The following is a 15,748-nucleotide window of genomic DNA, read 5'->3' as shown; positions in this document are numbered from 1 at the left end:
TTCAAGTGCACGGTGTTTATTTGTTTTAAAACACAAAGAAAACTCACACACACACATATATGCACACACACATTCCCTCTCCATCTCACTTTTATTTCTTTACCTTCTTTCTAATCTTCGATGGTTCCAAAACCTTCAAATCAATCAAACGGCTCACAGACGTGAACGTGACAGATGTGGGACTTTCGCACTTTGATATGACAGGTAAATCAGACTGCACTCGTCCACCGTCTGCTGCTGCTCTGTAATCAGACTGCACTCATCCACTGTCTGCTGCTGCTCTGTAATCAGACGTCTTCTCTCGTCCACTGTCTGCTTCTGCACTGTAACTAGGAAGGGGGAGGGAGGGCCCAAAGACTAGAAAGATCTTAATTACGTTTTTCTGTGAAAACTTCAATCTGCCGTTTGGCTGCGAGTTCCTGGCGCCCAGCTGGGCGTGTCAGTCTTTGAGCCGCTGTAGTTTGATGGTGTTGTCGGTTACTTGGCGTTGTAGGGGCTGAAGTGCTGATTGAGTGGGTTCTCAGGACACTTGGCCCACTCTTTCTTCAGCTGCTGTTTCAGCTGAGACAGACGCATGTTGGGGTTCTCCGCTCTCAGTCTCGGCATGTTGGCCTCCTCGAACGCGGTGTACGCAGCCTTCATTCTCCGCTCAGGGTGCCGGTCCAGGTCCTCTTTAGTGCTGAAAAAGCCAAACACGCACACAGACTGAACTAGCCACCCCACCTAAAACATATCCATAGTCCGCACACATACTATGCTGTCGATGTCAACACGAGATACGTGTGGCGTACAGACGCCACACTCACTGTGTATGCTCAGTGTTACTCTTGACCTCTGAGCAAAATGCTGCAAAACCACTACTGACCACTGGTGGCAGTGTGTATGGACGATCCAGTCTGCACAGTGCCAAGCAACAAGGTCAGAGTAGGGCTGTACCGCAGCTGGGCTTTAAAGGGGAACGTTTTATGAACAATTCTCTTTTTCAGTGCTTGTGCACATAGCTCTTTGCTGAGTCTACCAACCCCCAAACTGTGACGTGAGTTGACAGAGCTGTACAGATTAGTCAGGAGGGGAATCGTTAGGATAACACCACCTCAATCTGAAAATCTCCACCCATGGCCTGAGAACTTGCTACCTTTGCAAAAGTTGAAAGTTTCTCACGTACGCTGCACCCACTGACATTTTGTAAGCGCCATCATGGGAAGCGCTCCGGTGTTGGCTGAACAGAGCAGCACAAATCGCCCGCCTGGCTCCCAGCCACACAGGACAGAAGAGCTGAGTGCTTAAAAGTTGATTTTTTCATGGCAACGTCCCAGCTATAGTCTGCAAAATCCTGAACGTGTGTGTTAGACACACTGCGTCCGACTGCCGCTCCAGCCTGGGTCGGTATAGCACAGGACTGGCAAGGGCAACTTTACTATAAGAGGGAAGACCAGCAACTGTCCACGGCCAAAATACACACGAGGGAAACGTAAGAATTTACTAAACACTGATGCTGTGTTTCTTTGCCTGATTAGTACTAACGAATGCTAGCACCTTAGGTAACTTTACAGAGGCCATTTTGTAATGTTATTAGAGTTAATTGCTGCAGGAACCACAGTGAGGTTAAGATGAAACTCCAGCACATGATTAACGAGGAGCAGAATGCAAATTCATGTCTCCAGAATTTCTTCCTGCTGATTCAAAGAAGTTTAATGACTTTCCGTGAATCACAGATGCCATTGTAGGCCCCGCCCCCTGCCCCAGAGATTCACGCTCAACAGTTGCCATGGTAGTGCAACGCCAAAATCGCATCATCACAGGGTGGGCGGGACACTACCATGGCAACTGGTGGACAAGGCTGACAGCAGCTCATTATCATTTAAAGGAACAGTGGTATAACGTGTTGCCTTTAAACATATGCAAATGTACAAGAAACACCAGCTTACACTTAAACCAACACATACCGTACACTTATGGATTTTGTCCAAAGGGATTTACAATTATGACTGAACTTGAGTAATTGAGGCTTAAGGGTTTTGCACAGAGACCAAACAGTGGGAACTTGGCAGAGGTGGGACTTGAACTGGCAACCTTCTGATTACTACTCCAGTACCTTCACCACTGAGCCACCACTGCCCCACCGTACGCACCTGAGTACTGCTATGGCCTCCTGGATGGTCCGTGCCGAGCCCTCTTCCAGAACGAGCCGGTTAATGTTCTCCTCCAGAGGCGTCTCCAGGTGACTCTTCTCTGCTGGTGAAGAGGAGAAACACACACACATAAAGACAGCAAAAGAGGGGTTAGGACAGGGTCCAGGGCAGGAATGGGCCGAAGTGGCGGCGCCAACTCTTTTAAAAACACTCTAGAAAATCTGAGGAAAACAAACAAACAAAAACAAACAACTCTTCATAGAGAACCTACGGACTTCTACATATGTGCAGTTCCAGCATTCTACCAGCGAGGGCAGTAGTGTTTCACTTGCAGACAGGCAGAACAGTTTCGTTAATCTAAACTATACGGGACTCAGCTCCACAACCAGACGGCCTGTTTTAAGACGACATTCACTCCTGTTGTGTATGTAAATCTTTGTCCAACTGCTCTACTCAAAGCTGCTTGACCCATGTACGTTTCTTCTTCTTCTTCTTCTTCCCCATTGTTGCCCCCTACAGGCTTGTCTGTAAAACTGCTTCATGACAGTCTGCAGAAGAACGCCGCGCAGATTAAAGGGAAGCCGAAGTGACCTGAATTCACCTCTGTGTCGTGAGCATGGTGTGTGTGTGTGTGTGTGTGTGTGTGTGTGTGTGTGTGGAGCGAGGACGCACCTTTCTCCTTGGGCTCTCGGAGTGTTTGGTCTCGGAGAAGGTTCTCCTCGATCTGGGCTCGCGTCACTTTCCCTGGAGCCTCTCGGGTCTGCTTGCCCTTCAGCTTGGAGTCTTCCTCCTCCAGAAGGCGCTGGTTCTCTCGCTTCCGCTCCAGAGCCTCCAGACGCTTCTTCTCCCTCTCATCCTACACATACAGACAGAGGAGAAACCTATACTCCATGCTTACTCTACTCAGCTGAAGTCTGTCATGCTGAGCCACCGTGCTGGTGGCTTGGTGGTTAGTGTGTTAGAGTCTCAGCATTAGGGTTTCTGGTTCGAGTTGCTATCTGGGTGGAGTTTCCATGTTCTCTGTGTGCATGTGGGATTCCTGAGGGGTCTGTGGTTTATTCCCACAGTCCAAAAACATGGAGGTCAGGTTAACTGGCTATCACAAGTAAATAGTCCTAATGTGTGTGCGCATGTCTAAGAGAGTTGTCCTAGTGTGCGTCACTGTCTACATGCCCAGTGGTGGACGGTTCTCTGTCCTGGGTGTTGTCCTCTCTCCCCTGCACCCGATTCTGTCCCCAAGGGGACTGAGGTTTCTAGTTAAGAATTTGCTGTGACTGGATGTCAAAGCTGCCTCTGTGTATGTGTGTTCATTGTAAAGTGACCTTGGGTTCCTTGAAAGGTGCTTTATAAATATAACTTCAGACAGTTCAAGATTTCACACACAGACAGACTAAAGCTATAAGAATTCACAGCACTTTAAACTTTAAAAGAGTTTTCCTTTCGCTGTAATCCACAGGGCTGGATGTTTAACGCTGGGCGTCCGTGGGTCAGAGGTCACGAGTTAATACACACACAGAAACGCGGTTGAGTGTGTTACTATGTCCCATCAGGTCCATGACGACACACGTGCCCTACATTCCATTCCTGTATATTTATGCCACAGTGTCTTCCAGGAGACTCGGAAAAAACAAGCAATTAATTTCAAGGCCATCATATTTCACTTTCCACCAGTTACAGGAAGTGACATCAGAAAGTAATTGGAAACAGAAGAGCCTGCAGGTAGTGTGCACATGCGGTGCACACACACGTACACTCATATACTCACTCACTCATACACACACCTCAGGAAGGAGGAACCCCTGAGGCTCCAGCGCCCCACTAACACAGTTAAATCGAGGTGTTAATCGAGGTGTTCTCCGTCTCCAGAGACCTGCATGCTACCCAAATTAGCATCCACAAGCCCTCAATTTTGGTGCGCTCTGGGGCTCACAAAGGGCCGACTTCCTGCTTACAAGGAAGAGGCGTGGCTCTAGGAGGAAGAGGCGTGGCTCCAGGGTCGGCCAGGCTGGCTACCAAGCACCGTGTAATTAGCAGAGTGTTTGTGCTGGCAGGTGTCGGCAATGGGCGTGGCCCCGCAAAGAATCAGGTGACAAGGGCGTGGCCCACGGAGGATCAGGTGACAAGCCGGCAGAAACAAGAGCCTGTCAGGAAGAGCTCCACACTTAACTAAGAGCACCAGAACACCTGCCAACACTGCCGGTGACAAGCACTCAGTCACCACACGCTCAATAATACATCAGAGAGAGAGCGAGAGATAGCGAGAGAGAGAGAGAATTGTTTTTAGGATAACATTGTAAACATGTTAACATAGTAAACAACAAGAATGGTTTCAAGAAAAAAAATAAAATAAATCATGCACCATCAGGGTGAACAAAACACAAAAGTAAAAGCCGCGTGCGCGCACACACACGCGCAACCTCACCAAGTCCAGTCAACAAAGACTACAGGTGAGAGGTCACACCAGAGACTCAAACAGCCAACATCACACAAACACAGACCAATCACGGTAAGGGTCTGACAGACTGACCAACCAAAACTCAGATAATCTAAAATAGGCCAATCACAGCAGAGCACTCAGATGAAAGGGGTGCCGTCAAAGCCCCAGGCCTCAGAGCAAAGACAACTGGGTCAATCAAAGAGCGCAGAGACACACCTCGGAACTAAAATAAGCTCCTCCAGGGAAACAGGCAGGTAAACGACAGAAACAGACAGAGAGAGGGGGGATGGAGGGAGAGAGAGGAGAGAAGGAAAATAACAGAGACATCAGCAGCATGACAGAGAGAGAACAGACATGACTGACTGAATAGATGAGAAGAGGGATGACCGTTACATCAACACAACCAGCGTCAGGTTCCAGAGGAGTTAGCGGGGAGTTAGCGGGGAGTTAGCGGGGGCCTTATTCCCTGAGGATGTAGCAAGCCCCAGGTCCTCACTACTGTGTGGGAAGAGCTGCACGTCCTCAGTTAAGTGGAGGGAGAAAACTGATTCAATTAGACTTCGTGCTTGCCTACAGCAGACAGCTCTACACCCAGCAGACAGGTGAGTGATCTGGGCCGATCCGGAGAGACGCCAGTTTCTGGCGCTGTGATCTGGGGAGGACATCCAGAGACTGATATCCACTTCTCAAATCACGCTCCGGTTTTGTGCTTTCAGCTCATTATTCCAAACGTCAGCATTTTTTTTAGCAGGAGGGAATAACGTCAGCTCCACAGTACCAGACAGGCAGACTGGAGAAGACAGTGTCACTAGCGCCACCCAGTGGTGACGAGTCAGGAAGCAGGACTGTGTCTCTGGGCACTGGAGTTTCACTGGTTCTCATATGCACATACTGTATTGCGATTATATTACATAACTGAAATATGCATTGTATGAAAACACAGTGGTCACCTTAATGTGACATGATTAAAAACTAAACTCTAATTTTGATCAAATTTTTTTTTTTTCATGTGAATTTAGTGATTTGTTAGAATAGTCGCACTCATCCAGGATGAGGGCAGACATTCAAACACCACAAGACAAGTGTGTGATTTGTACGTCAGCCCAAATTGCAACTTTCTATGACATCAGGACTGTAAAGGTCAATATTGATTCACAGACCAGCCCTACTATAATAAAAAAAAAAACAGGTGGTGGTGTTCTCCAATAGTCCTGTAGAGGTGGAGACCAGGCTGGAGTAGTGTGGGTGGAGACCGGGGTGGAGGGGTGGGGTGTGTGGAGGTATGGGAGGAGGCCATGCTGGATGGGGTGTGGGTGGCGGGTAGGAATAAAGCTGGAGGCTAGGGCGGGGAAGCGGGTGGAGTCTGACCTTCCTCTGCTCCTTCTTCAGCGCGTGTTTGTCGTTGTCCTCCCACAGCGCGTCCTCCAGCTCCCGCTGCTTCCGTGCGTCTGCTGCCGCCTTGGCCTCCGCCTTCCGGGCCCGCGCTGCCACTGCCTTGGAGTTCTCACCCTGGAACTTCTTAGGCATCGCTGGGCCAAGCCTAAAGCGACACACACACACACACACACACACACACACCCCATTAGTGTCACACAATAAATAAAGAAAAACATTCAAAGAAATAAACTTACAGATCTATGCAGAGATCAAACTGAACACATTAAGAGTTTCTAAACACATCAACACAGAAGCATGTCCAAGTTCCAAAAGCTAAACGTGCAGATATTCACAAACATGAACACCACAATCCCCCCCCAAAATAAAATAAAACCTACACACAAAAACACTCCGTGTAGGGCTGGCTAGGCGTTAATTTCAGTGCAACAACAATCTGTGAACGGTGTGGATGTCTAACACCACCGGCTACTGGATGAGTCACAACAGAGGGGCAGAAAATCACAGCCACCCGACACCTTGTGGGTGTGAACGTGCCTGTCTCCACCCTACACGTCAGATGATCTTCTGCCATGGGGACTAACTCCAACACCAGTAGTAACACGCAGACCACCGTACTAAGTGCGGTAAGGAGTGGGTTAGAATCACTGGTACAGAGGAATTAATAGTTCTGAAGCAAGAACACGAAATTAGAACAAATGTTTTATTCAGGGGAGGAGAGCGAACGGTCACATACACGCACAGGCCCAGACGTGAGAGGAGGGAACCGTCACGACTATGAGGCAAAACAACCATGGGAAGTGTTGGAGACTAGCTAAGACTATGTAACACAACACAACACAACTAAATAAACAACAAAAACAACAACAACAACAACAACAACAGCAACAAAATCTGTCCAGAAACACAAATACAACAGACCACAAGACAGACAGACATGTCGCTAAACGCCTTGATACGCCTGTACGGTGCAAAAGGAGAGGACCGGGACATGTTTACCATACCGAATACATTGTTTTATGAAAAAAGAATAGAAAAGTGGGCCAACAAGTGTCGCTACTATCTACCTAAATCCGTTATTTTATTTCCTTTCAAAAATGTTTGCTAGGTTAGCTAGGTTAAGTAGCCAAGAATATATTGGTGTTTGAAATTGCAGCTTGTTCACTATTTTAAGTTAGCAAACAGCAGGTTGTTTTACCTCGACTATTAAATGCCATTTGTGGGACACTTTTATACAATAACACTATTAATAAAACTCAGTATAATTCTCAGTATTACACTGAACCTCACCGACCTGTCGTAGCTGAAGTCTGCTGCGGTGCTTTTTCGTCTCCGCTAGCAGCTGCGGAATTTAGCGAGTTTATTTTATTACCGCCACCTTGCGGCTGAGTGGTGCCTGTGCCGCCGACTGCCCTCCGTCACTGCGCGTAACCTAGATGCAAATAAATGCCCATTCTATTCTAAGGTAAAAGCTGCTTTCCAAAGATAACAGACACACACCATTTAAAGAGAGAGAGAGAGAGAGAGAGAGAGAGAGAGAGAGAGAGAGAGAGAGAGAGAGAGAGAGAGAGAGAGAGGAAAACTAATACAATTTGAGTATACACACTTTATAAGGTCTGGATTTTGTGTCTGTATCTACACAGTTAAAATGAGTTTCATCTGTTCATGCTTCTGTGCGCTCATGGCCAGAAGTGAAGGGTTGGTGATGTCATTGCTTTGGTCCCGTGTGCACTACAAAGTTTAGCATGTACACTGCTCGTGTGCGTCAGCTTGTGAAGGGCTTTGGTAATTTGCCAACGCATTTATTCAGGTTGGTTAACTCTGTAATGACCTCTTCTAGATGATTCCCTAAGCTGGTAGCAGATATGGATGCAGTCAGATTGCAGATTTTGAGTCCTACTTCACGTCCCTCCTATCTTAACCACATTCTCGGACCCAGATACACCCCATACTACAAATACAAAAGGCTACACTGTTTGGGTCACCCCAGAGTACCACAGATCCCAAGCACACCTCACCCTCCTGCTCAAGAAATCTTTATTTTGCCAAGCTCCACCTCTGCTACCACCCTTAATCCGCAAAGCAGTGTGACACCTGAAGTGGCTCTTGTGTAGTCAGGTAGCGCCGGCGCAGCCGAGCGAGCTCTCATCTGCTGCTTATCTTAGATCACCACAGTCTCACCACAGTCTCCCCAGTCTCCCCACGATCTCCGCGGTCGCAGGCGGTGACTTGGCTGGTCTTGGCCCTGCCATCAGCTGGAACACTTGTGGACTCACTTGTGAAGAAAAGGCATCGGTAAGTTTGCGCTTTCCTGAATACAGTGAGAAACAGAGTTATTTCATCAGTTTTGCTCTTCTAAATCTGGTCCTAGTTTACAGGGATTAAATAAGCCTTAAACAGGGCCTACAAAACAGAAAGCATAACGACAGGACCGGATAACACTGCTTAAAAAAGAAGAACTTTTCTTATGTCGAATCGGTGTATTCTTTATAGCTTAAGGATCGTTAATATGCATAGAACCATAGAACTCTTCATACACAATATTGCTGTGTATCTTCAGGAGCATTTATGTGTGCTCAGACTTGTCGTAACCTTCTCTGTTCCTTCTCACCATTATTGTGACCAGAGAAGAGAGTTTATGGAGGTAAGGCAGGGGGTCGATGAAGAATGTTAATATCTTTCCAGAGTTTGTTTGTACAGCTGGAATCCCCAGCGACAGGAGAGACAGACCCGGACGTTCCGAAGAGCAGAATGTACAGCGGGAGAGACCCTGAGACAGACAGACAGGGGTTCCGCCTGGCCGACTACGCCGTGTTCGCGTCCATGATGCTGGTGTCTCTGACCATTGGCCTGGTGCAGTCCATGCGGAGGGTTGCGGGGGACTCTGAGGTGGAGCATTTCTTCACCGGGGGCCGGCGCATGGCACCCCTGCCCGTGGGCATGTCTCTGTGCGCCAGCTTCATGTCCGCCGTACAGGTGCTGGGCGTACCATCTGAGGCTTACCTGTACGGGCTGAAGTTCCTCTACATGTGTTTGGGCCAGACACTGAACTCCCTGCTCACTGCATTGCTATTCCTACCTGTCTTCTACCGCCTACACATAACCAGCTCAAACCAGGTGTGCCCTCTGCACACACACACACACACACACACCCTCACACACACTCATACACACGCACACTGTCATACCCCCCCCCCCCCCCCCCCACACACACACACACAGAGTGAGACTCCACCTCACAGCAGAATGCGAGTAATTTGGAGATGGAGAGTGAATCTGTCTTTGCAGTTTAAGATCAAACGTGTTTTATCTGTGTGTGTGTGTGTGTGTGTGTGTGTGTTAGTATTTGAGAATGAGATTTGGCAGAGGAATGCAGCTGTTGGGAAGTTTGCAGTTTCTCATAGCAACAGTAAGATCCTGTCTTACACCAACATCACATGTTGTTCTTTGTACAATATAATTTACACAAATACTGCATTTATGGCTACTTCACTTATTACTGAGTAACAATACTGTAACACTAACTGTAGCAGCAACTATGGCCTGAACAGCAGCTGTAACTGCAAGTTTATATATATATATATATATATATATATATCTTTTTATTCTATTGTTTGTTATGTTTAACTACCCATTGTGTATTCTGTGTTTGTCTTACATATGCACTGCTGGATCACTTTAATTTCTGTATGTGAATTAATAGTCGTTTTCTTGTCTTGTCTCCTCTCATCTCGTCTCGTCTCATCTCGTCTCGTCTTATCTTCACATTCCTTCACTGATTGGTGTGAATGTTTCTTGTAAATAATGCACATAAAATGATTTTGGACAGGGCCTCTGGGTCTCTCTGCGTGGATCTCTAATGGTCTCTAATCTAACGATCTCTCTGTGTAGCTGCTCTACACTGGAATTGTCATTTTGGCTCCAGCTCTCATTTTGAATCAAGGTAGGGTTGGGTGTGAGTGTGTGTACGCACATGTGAATGTACATGGTGAGGTAGACACACACACACACACACACACACACACACACACACACACACACACACACACACACACACACACACACACACACACACACACACCTAGAAGCAAATATTTACAACTTGCCACTCGAATATGATTTACTCATAATATTTAAAGTCTGCCACATGTTTAATAATTGAAAGGGTTGGTTTTAAAAATATGAAATGTGTAAACGTGTGTGTGTGGTGATCCAGCTACAGGGTTGAATATGTGGGCATCTCTTTTCTCCACTGGCTTCATCTGTACATTCTACACCACTGTGGTGAGCCCCTGCGGACTGGTGAACTCTGTCCTCTTACACAACCCACTAGCAGAGCATTAGCCTAGCAGAGCTAAATAATGATGTAAACTATACAAACTAAATAATGTGTATACAAACAGATACGCACTAAATAACGACTGTACAAACAGATACAAACTAAATAATGTCTGTACAGATACACACTAAATAAAGTTCCATCTAATGAGGTGCAGCTCTGGGTTAGGCTTAGCGTTCCCGTCTGTCTGCAGGGAGGGATGAAGGCGGTGGTGTGGACAGATGTGTTTCAGGTAGTCATCATGCTCTCTGGCTTTATTGTGGTCTTCACGTACGGCACCCTCCTGGTGGGAGGACCTGCCAAGGTTCTGGAGATCGCCAGCAACGGCTCCCGCATCAACTTCAATGAGTACGATACAAGCTTTGCCTCGCCAAGATGACATCAAGTTAAAGATTTATCATTCTTCTACCTAATAACTATCACTGAACAACAGTAACGATCTGTGTTGTCTCGCACACACACAGTTTTGGCTTTGATCCTCAAAGACGTTACTCATTCTGGAGTTTCACCGTGGGAGGGACACTGCTATGGTTGTCGATGTACGCTGCAAACCAGGCACAGGTGCAGCGCTACGTGTCGTGCAGGACGGAGAGGCAGGCACAATGGTGAGAGCAGAATGAGGTCAAATGGGGTTAAGTGCCTTTGGCATATTTCCAAGAACCATAGGCAGATGCTGATCCCATGACCTCTTAGGTCCACCACTCAGCACGCCTGTGGAAAGGCGAGCGTCTGGTACTCTGACTACAGTTCGCAATGCGATGGTGTGGCATATTTGTGTTTCCAAGTGTTTGTATGTTTTGAACCAGGTGTGCTTGTGTTTCCAGGTGTTTGTGAACCATGTGTGTTTGTGTTTCCTGGTGTTTGTGAACCAGGTGTGTTTGTTTCCAGGTAATTGTGTGTGTGAACCAGATGTGTTTGAGTTTCAGATGTTTGTGTGTTTTGAACCATGTGTGTTTGTATTTCCAGGTGTTTGTGAACCAGGTGGGTTTGTGTTTCCAGGTATTTGTATGTGTGAACCAGGTGTATTAGTGTTTCCAGGTGTGTGTTTGTGTTTCAGGGCTCTGTTTGTGAACCAGGTGGGTTTGTGTTTCCAGGTATTTGTGTGTGTGAACCAGGTGTATTAGTGTTTCCAGGTGTGTGTTTGTGTTTCAGGGCTCTGTTTGTGAACCAGGTGGGTTTGTGTTTCCAGGTATTTGTGTGTGTGAACCAGGTGTATTAGTGTTTCCAGGTGTGTGTTTGTGTTTCAGGGCTCTGTTTGTGAACCAGGTGGGTTTGTGTTTCCAGGTATTTGTGTGTGTGAACCAGGTGTATTAGTGTTTCCAGGTGTGTGTTTGTGTTTCAGGGCTCTGTTTGTGAACCAGGTGGGTTTGTGTTTCCAGGTATTTGTGTGTGTGAACCAGGTGTATTAGTGTTTCCAGGTGTGTGTTTGTGTTTCAGGGCTCTGTTTGTGAACCAGGTGGGTTTGTGTCTGATTGTGAGCAGTGCTGCTGCCTGTGGCATTGTGATGTTTGCTCTCTACTCACAGTGCGACCCTCTGAAATCTGGCAGGATTTCCGCTCCGGATCAGGTCAGTCATTATGAGTTGGTTTTTAAGTAGACCCTGTAGCACCTGGTAGTCCAACACCGAGGTCATGGGTTCAATTCCCAGGAAGCACACAAATGGTCAAACTGATAAATATATAAGATGCTATGAATTAGAGTGAAAACGTGTGTGAGACCTGCAGGTCGTAATCCAGATGCTTGGATCCCTCTAGCCTGTGTACTCCCAGGGAATGTTTCCCTCTGACCTTCAGTGTGTTGGTGTGTCTGTCGGTCCCTGAGACAGCAAACGTGACGTTCAGTTTAAATGTGCATCCATTTGTACCAACCTTCATCACTAACACTGAAACCACTGTAAATCCACCATGATTACTGACCGCATTATATTCCCATTGTGGTCGTAGTACATGCCATATATGGTGCTGGATATTTTCCGGAATCTTCCTGGCATTCCTGGTCTTTTCGTTGCCTGTGCCTATAGCGGAACTTTAAGGTGCAGTATAAACCTCCCACATGACATTGTTTATAGACCATATGCTGGAATACTGGATAGACCTCTCCTTTGACATGTTGTGTAGACATACTGTATAAACATCAGTCTAGATAACCTGCAGTGTAGATGTAATTCTGTACAGATCTTATGACATGCAGTACAGTCCTAAGTCTGTCACCTCCAATGTAAACTTCATTCTCTAAACTCAAAACCTTTTAATCCACTTCAGAGAAAAAATGATTGTAGACGCTAAAGGCTCCAGCGCTGTTAAGTCTGATATGTGATATGTTTAATGTTTTACTGACGCTGCTCTCCCTGTTTCAGAAAGATTAATTACCCCTGTGTTCCTCAGCACGGCCTCCACCAGTATCAACGCCATGGCAGCGGTTACCATGGAGGACCTGCTGAAGCCGTATCTGATTGGTTCCTCACAGAGGAAGCAGATTGTACTCTCCAAAGCACTATGTAGGCACAGCAAGTCGTCAACTTCCTCTATGATCATGTTTCTGATATAGTTATTGAGGATGGGGGAGTATAGCTCACTGCGTGATGGGGGGTGGTTTACTGTGTGATGGTTAGACTTTAGCATCTTAAACTCAGCAGTAACTGTAAACTTATAAAATGTAACCAGAAATTCTGAAAACTGTAAACTGTGTGTAGATTAATTGGCCCCAGCTCTGCTGTGTGAGGTCAGCACGTTGTGACAACACGTTACATTGCTGTTGTGTGTTTCAGCGTTCCTGTACGGGGTGGGCTGTATGACCACAGCGGCTCTCTGCTCTCTGCTGGACTGGGGCGTACTACAGGTACGTCACCCACGCACCACGCTGGCCGCTTGCCAGTAAGCTCGGCATAAACTCCCACACCTTTAAGAGTATGTGCTCTCTGCCAATCACAGGGCTCGTTTACGGTCATGGGCGTGGTCAACGGCCCACTGCTGGGAGCTTTTATTCTGGGCATGTTCATTCCAGCCACTAATAATGCAGTAAGAAGCTTTACACTGTTCATTCTCGCTGATTACAAAGTGTCTTTTGTAGATTCAAACACACATGTCCATTCATCCATTAATACAGAAGTAAAAATTCTTTACCTTCAGAACACACTGGTAGATTGTGCACATATAAAGCACAACTCGGACTTTTACTAGTTTAAACTAGCATGTGATCTCTCCCCGTAACTTCAACAACAGAAAAGCCTCAGATTGGCCCAGTTTCCATCTGTCCTGCCCGCAGAGCATGTCTGTCCTGCCCCCAGGGTGTGTTCTCAGGAGTGGCAGTGGGATTTGTCCTGTCTTTGTGGCTTGCGGCCGGAAGCTCCATCTACCCTCCGAGCCCTGTGAGGATGGGTGTCCTGCCCACCAGCGCTGCCTCCTGCCTGTCTGTCAACACCACAACCTATTCCAGACCTTCGGCTCTCTCCCCATCAGACCCCCAGCAGAGCGGGTGAGTCCCGCAGGCCTGAGCTTAAACGCAAACATGCCTGTCTCAGCTTAGCTGTCATGATTGATTCCTTTGTGTCTTTGTGAAAATTTACAATATTGGCCAATGATTGAATTAATATTCAACATTACACGGGAAGCACAGACTAATTCTACATATTTGTGTAAATCACTCTGCATAAGAGTGTATGTAAATGGAACCGGAGCCCAGTCTGAATTCAGGGCCCTGTTCCAGTGTCTGTGGGTTTTTCTTGTTCGCAGTCAGCCCGGTCTGCAGAACATCTACTCCGTATCGTATCTCTACTTCGGCGCGCTGTCCACCAGCGCAACAGTGCTGTCTGGACTGCTGGTTAGCTGCATAACTGGTGAGACTGACAACCCCATACAAACCTTTCATGCCCTTATGATAACCTTTAACGCCGAGGTCAAGGGTAGGACTAACAGGGAGAGAGTGTGGTGTGGTTCAGGACCCACGGAGAGAGGCTCAGTCCGGCCCGGCCTGCTATGGTGGGATCTGGCAGCTCGGCTGGAGATGCGTGTAAGCGTCTTCACAATACTGCACGTGCCACCGTGACGTCTGAGCCCGCTGAGATGCGCCTACAGCACTCTGTCTGGTCCACAGGCCCCAACGCCTCCTGCCCCGCGTCCTGCCGCGAGTCCTCTCAGTCCAGACACACACGGTGGAAAAGAACAAGTCCTGCTCCTCAGCCATGAAGCTGAGAAAAGGGTTTCTGTTGTGTGAGAGCCAGGTGACATCACTAAAGTTGGCTGATGTGTAACGATATGATATAATGATATGAAATGGTGTAACAGTGTGGTGTTACAATATGAGTGATGTGTTTTACAGTGGAGTGCTGAACAGAGCAGAATTCCAGAAGAGAATGAAACAGCTGCCACTTATGAAAGACGCTTATTGTCTCCCTCTCTCTGTCCGTCTCTCCGACATACCCAGATGCAGTTACCACTCTTGTAGTGCATGCTATAAATTCTTATGTGAAACTAAGAATTAAATGTGTCAAAGGAACATGTTGTTATCTCCGTGTCCCTTATCTGGCTGCAGTGTTGAATTCTCTGCAGTCACATTTATAAGACGTCTATCAGATGTGGATCAGTAGCACATAACCACCCTACGTGCACCTGCAGTACAGCTGCCCCACAGATGAAGTTCACGTTCATGTTCGTCCCGCCAAAAAAGAGCAAAGCATGAGTTCTAGAGGGCTGGAATTCTCCACTTTTCTCAGACTTTGTAATGAATGAAAAGTCAAGCGTTAAGATTACAAATTACTTGACAAATTCCTTTGTAGTTTTCATTTTAAAGGTGTCCTGATGATCATATTAAAAATACACTTGAACACAATCATTAGCTTAAAAAGTGACAGAAACACTGATATATTCCTAAAATGTCAATTAAAATGACTTAAAATTTATTTTATTTAGGTTTTGCAGGCGTGATCATAGAGTTCTCAGCATGGTTCTAAAATGTGATTATTGGCTATAAATAGAAATAATTCGTTATTGTTACATCATTTTAGATTTCTCAGTCCTGTTACTATCTCAGTATCTCATTTGCCTGCAGCGCCAAAACCTCTGCTGGTGTCCGTCAAAGGGTTAACAGGAGAAAGGCTCATGGCTGCACGTCTGAACCAGAGTCGTGGTTACGTTATGATGTTCTTCGTTCCATTCGGTAGACTGCTGTGATGTTTACAGTACCGCTGGAGTTTGAGGAAATAGAGACCTCTGTCAGGCTCCGTAACAGGTGTTTAGTGTAGTGTCAAAACACAGTTCAGTGAATGGTGATTAATGAGAATAAAAATACAGGGTCCCTTAGTTGTGAGGTGAGTCAGTAAACTGGGGTTGCAATCACACTGGTTTAGAGTTTACAAACTGCTGACCAGAGCTTAGCTGTACGGGAGACGTGTGACGATATTTTCTTGAACCATCTTTAGACTGCCAGAAAATGGCTGTGAAACATAAG

The 15,748-nt window shown here is 46.7% G+C and overlaps 2 protein-coding genes across 5 annotated transcripts; one reads left to right on the top strand and one right to left on the bottom strand.

The window, feature by feature from the left end:
- ccdc124 (coiled-coil domain containing 124) lies at positions 1–7,379 on the bottom strand. Of its 2 annotated transcripts, XM_035522195.2 has the most exons (5): positions 7,259–7,379; positions 5,938–6,109; positions 2,805–2,988; positions 2,133–2,235; positions 1–679 (listed from the first exon to the last, which is right to left on the bottom strand). In XM_035522195.2, the coding sequence occupies exons 2-5, from the start codon at positions 6,094–6,096 to the stop codon at positions 478–480; spliced, it is 648 nt and encodes a 215-aa protein (XP_035378088.2). In that variant the 5' UTR covers positions 6,097–6,109; positions 7,259–7,379; the 3' UTR covers positions 1–477. The 2 variants fall into 2 exon arrangements, with proteins under 2 accessions (XP_035378088.2, XP_035378089.2); XM_035522196.2 differs by lacking the exon at positions 7,259–7,379 and having other exon boundaries at positions 2,133–2,232.
- A 119-nt stretch (positions 7,380–7,498) lies between these two features.
- On the top strand, positions 7,499–14,788 carry slc5a5 (solute carrier family 5 member 5). Of its 3 annotated transcripts, XM_027026933.3 has the most exons (17): positions 7,499–8,259; positions 8,650–9,081; positions 9,308–9,373; positions 9,856–9,907; positions 10,181–10,248; positions 10,497–10,651; positions 10,768–10,908; positions 11,741–11,870; positions 12,247–12,335; positions 12,688–12,800; positions 13,071–13,141; positions 13,234–13,320; positions 13,590–13,777; positions 14,035–14,138; positions 14,241–14,311; positions 14,396–14,522; positions 14,621–14,788. In XM_027026933.3, exons 2-16 carry the CDS (start codon positions 8,716–8,718, stop codon positions 14,513–14,515), a joined length of 1,821 nt encoding a protein of 606 aa, XP_026882734.3. In that variant the 5' UTR covers positions 7,499–8,259; positions 8,650–8,715; the 3' UTR covers positions 14,516–14,522; positions 14,621–14,788. The 3 variants fall into 3 exon arrangements, 2 of the variants coding, with proteins under 2 accessions (XP_026882734.3, XP_081563841.1); XM_081707715.1 differs by having other exon boundaries at positions 7,499–9,081; XR_014119924.1 differs by lacking the exons at positions 14,241–14,311; positions 14,396–14,522; positions 14,621–14,788 and having other exon boundaries at positions 7,499–9,081; positions 13,525–13,777; positions 14,035–14,136.
- Positions 14,789–15,748: the final 960 nt, after the last annotated feature.

The sequence above is a fragment of the Electrophorus electricus genome, chromosome 25 (assembly GCF_041902795.1).
Source record: "Electrophorus electricus isolate QZ-2024a chromosome 25, ASM4190279v1, whole genome shotgun sequence".
In the NCBI taxonomy this organism is placed as follows: Eukaryota; Metazoa; Chordata; class Actinopteri; order Gymnotiformes; family Gymnotidae; genus Electrophorus; species Electrophorus electricus.
This window is presented reverse-complemented; position numbering and strand designations above follow the sequence as displayed.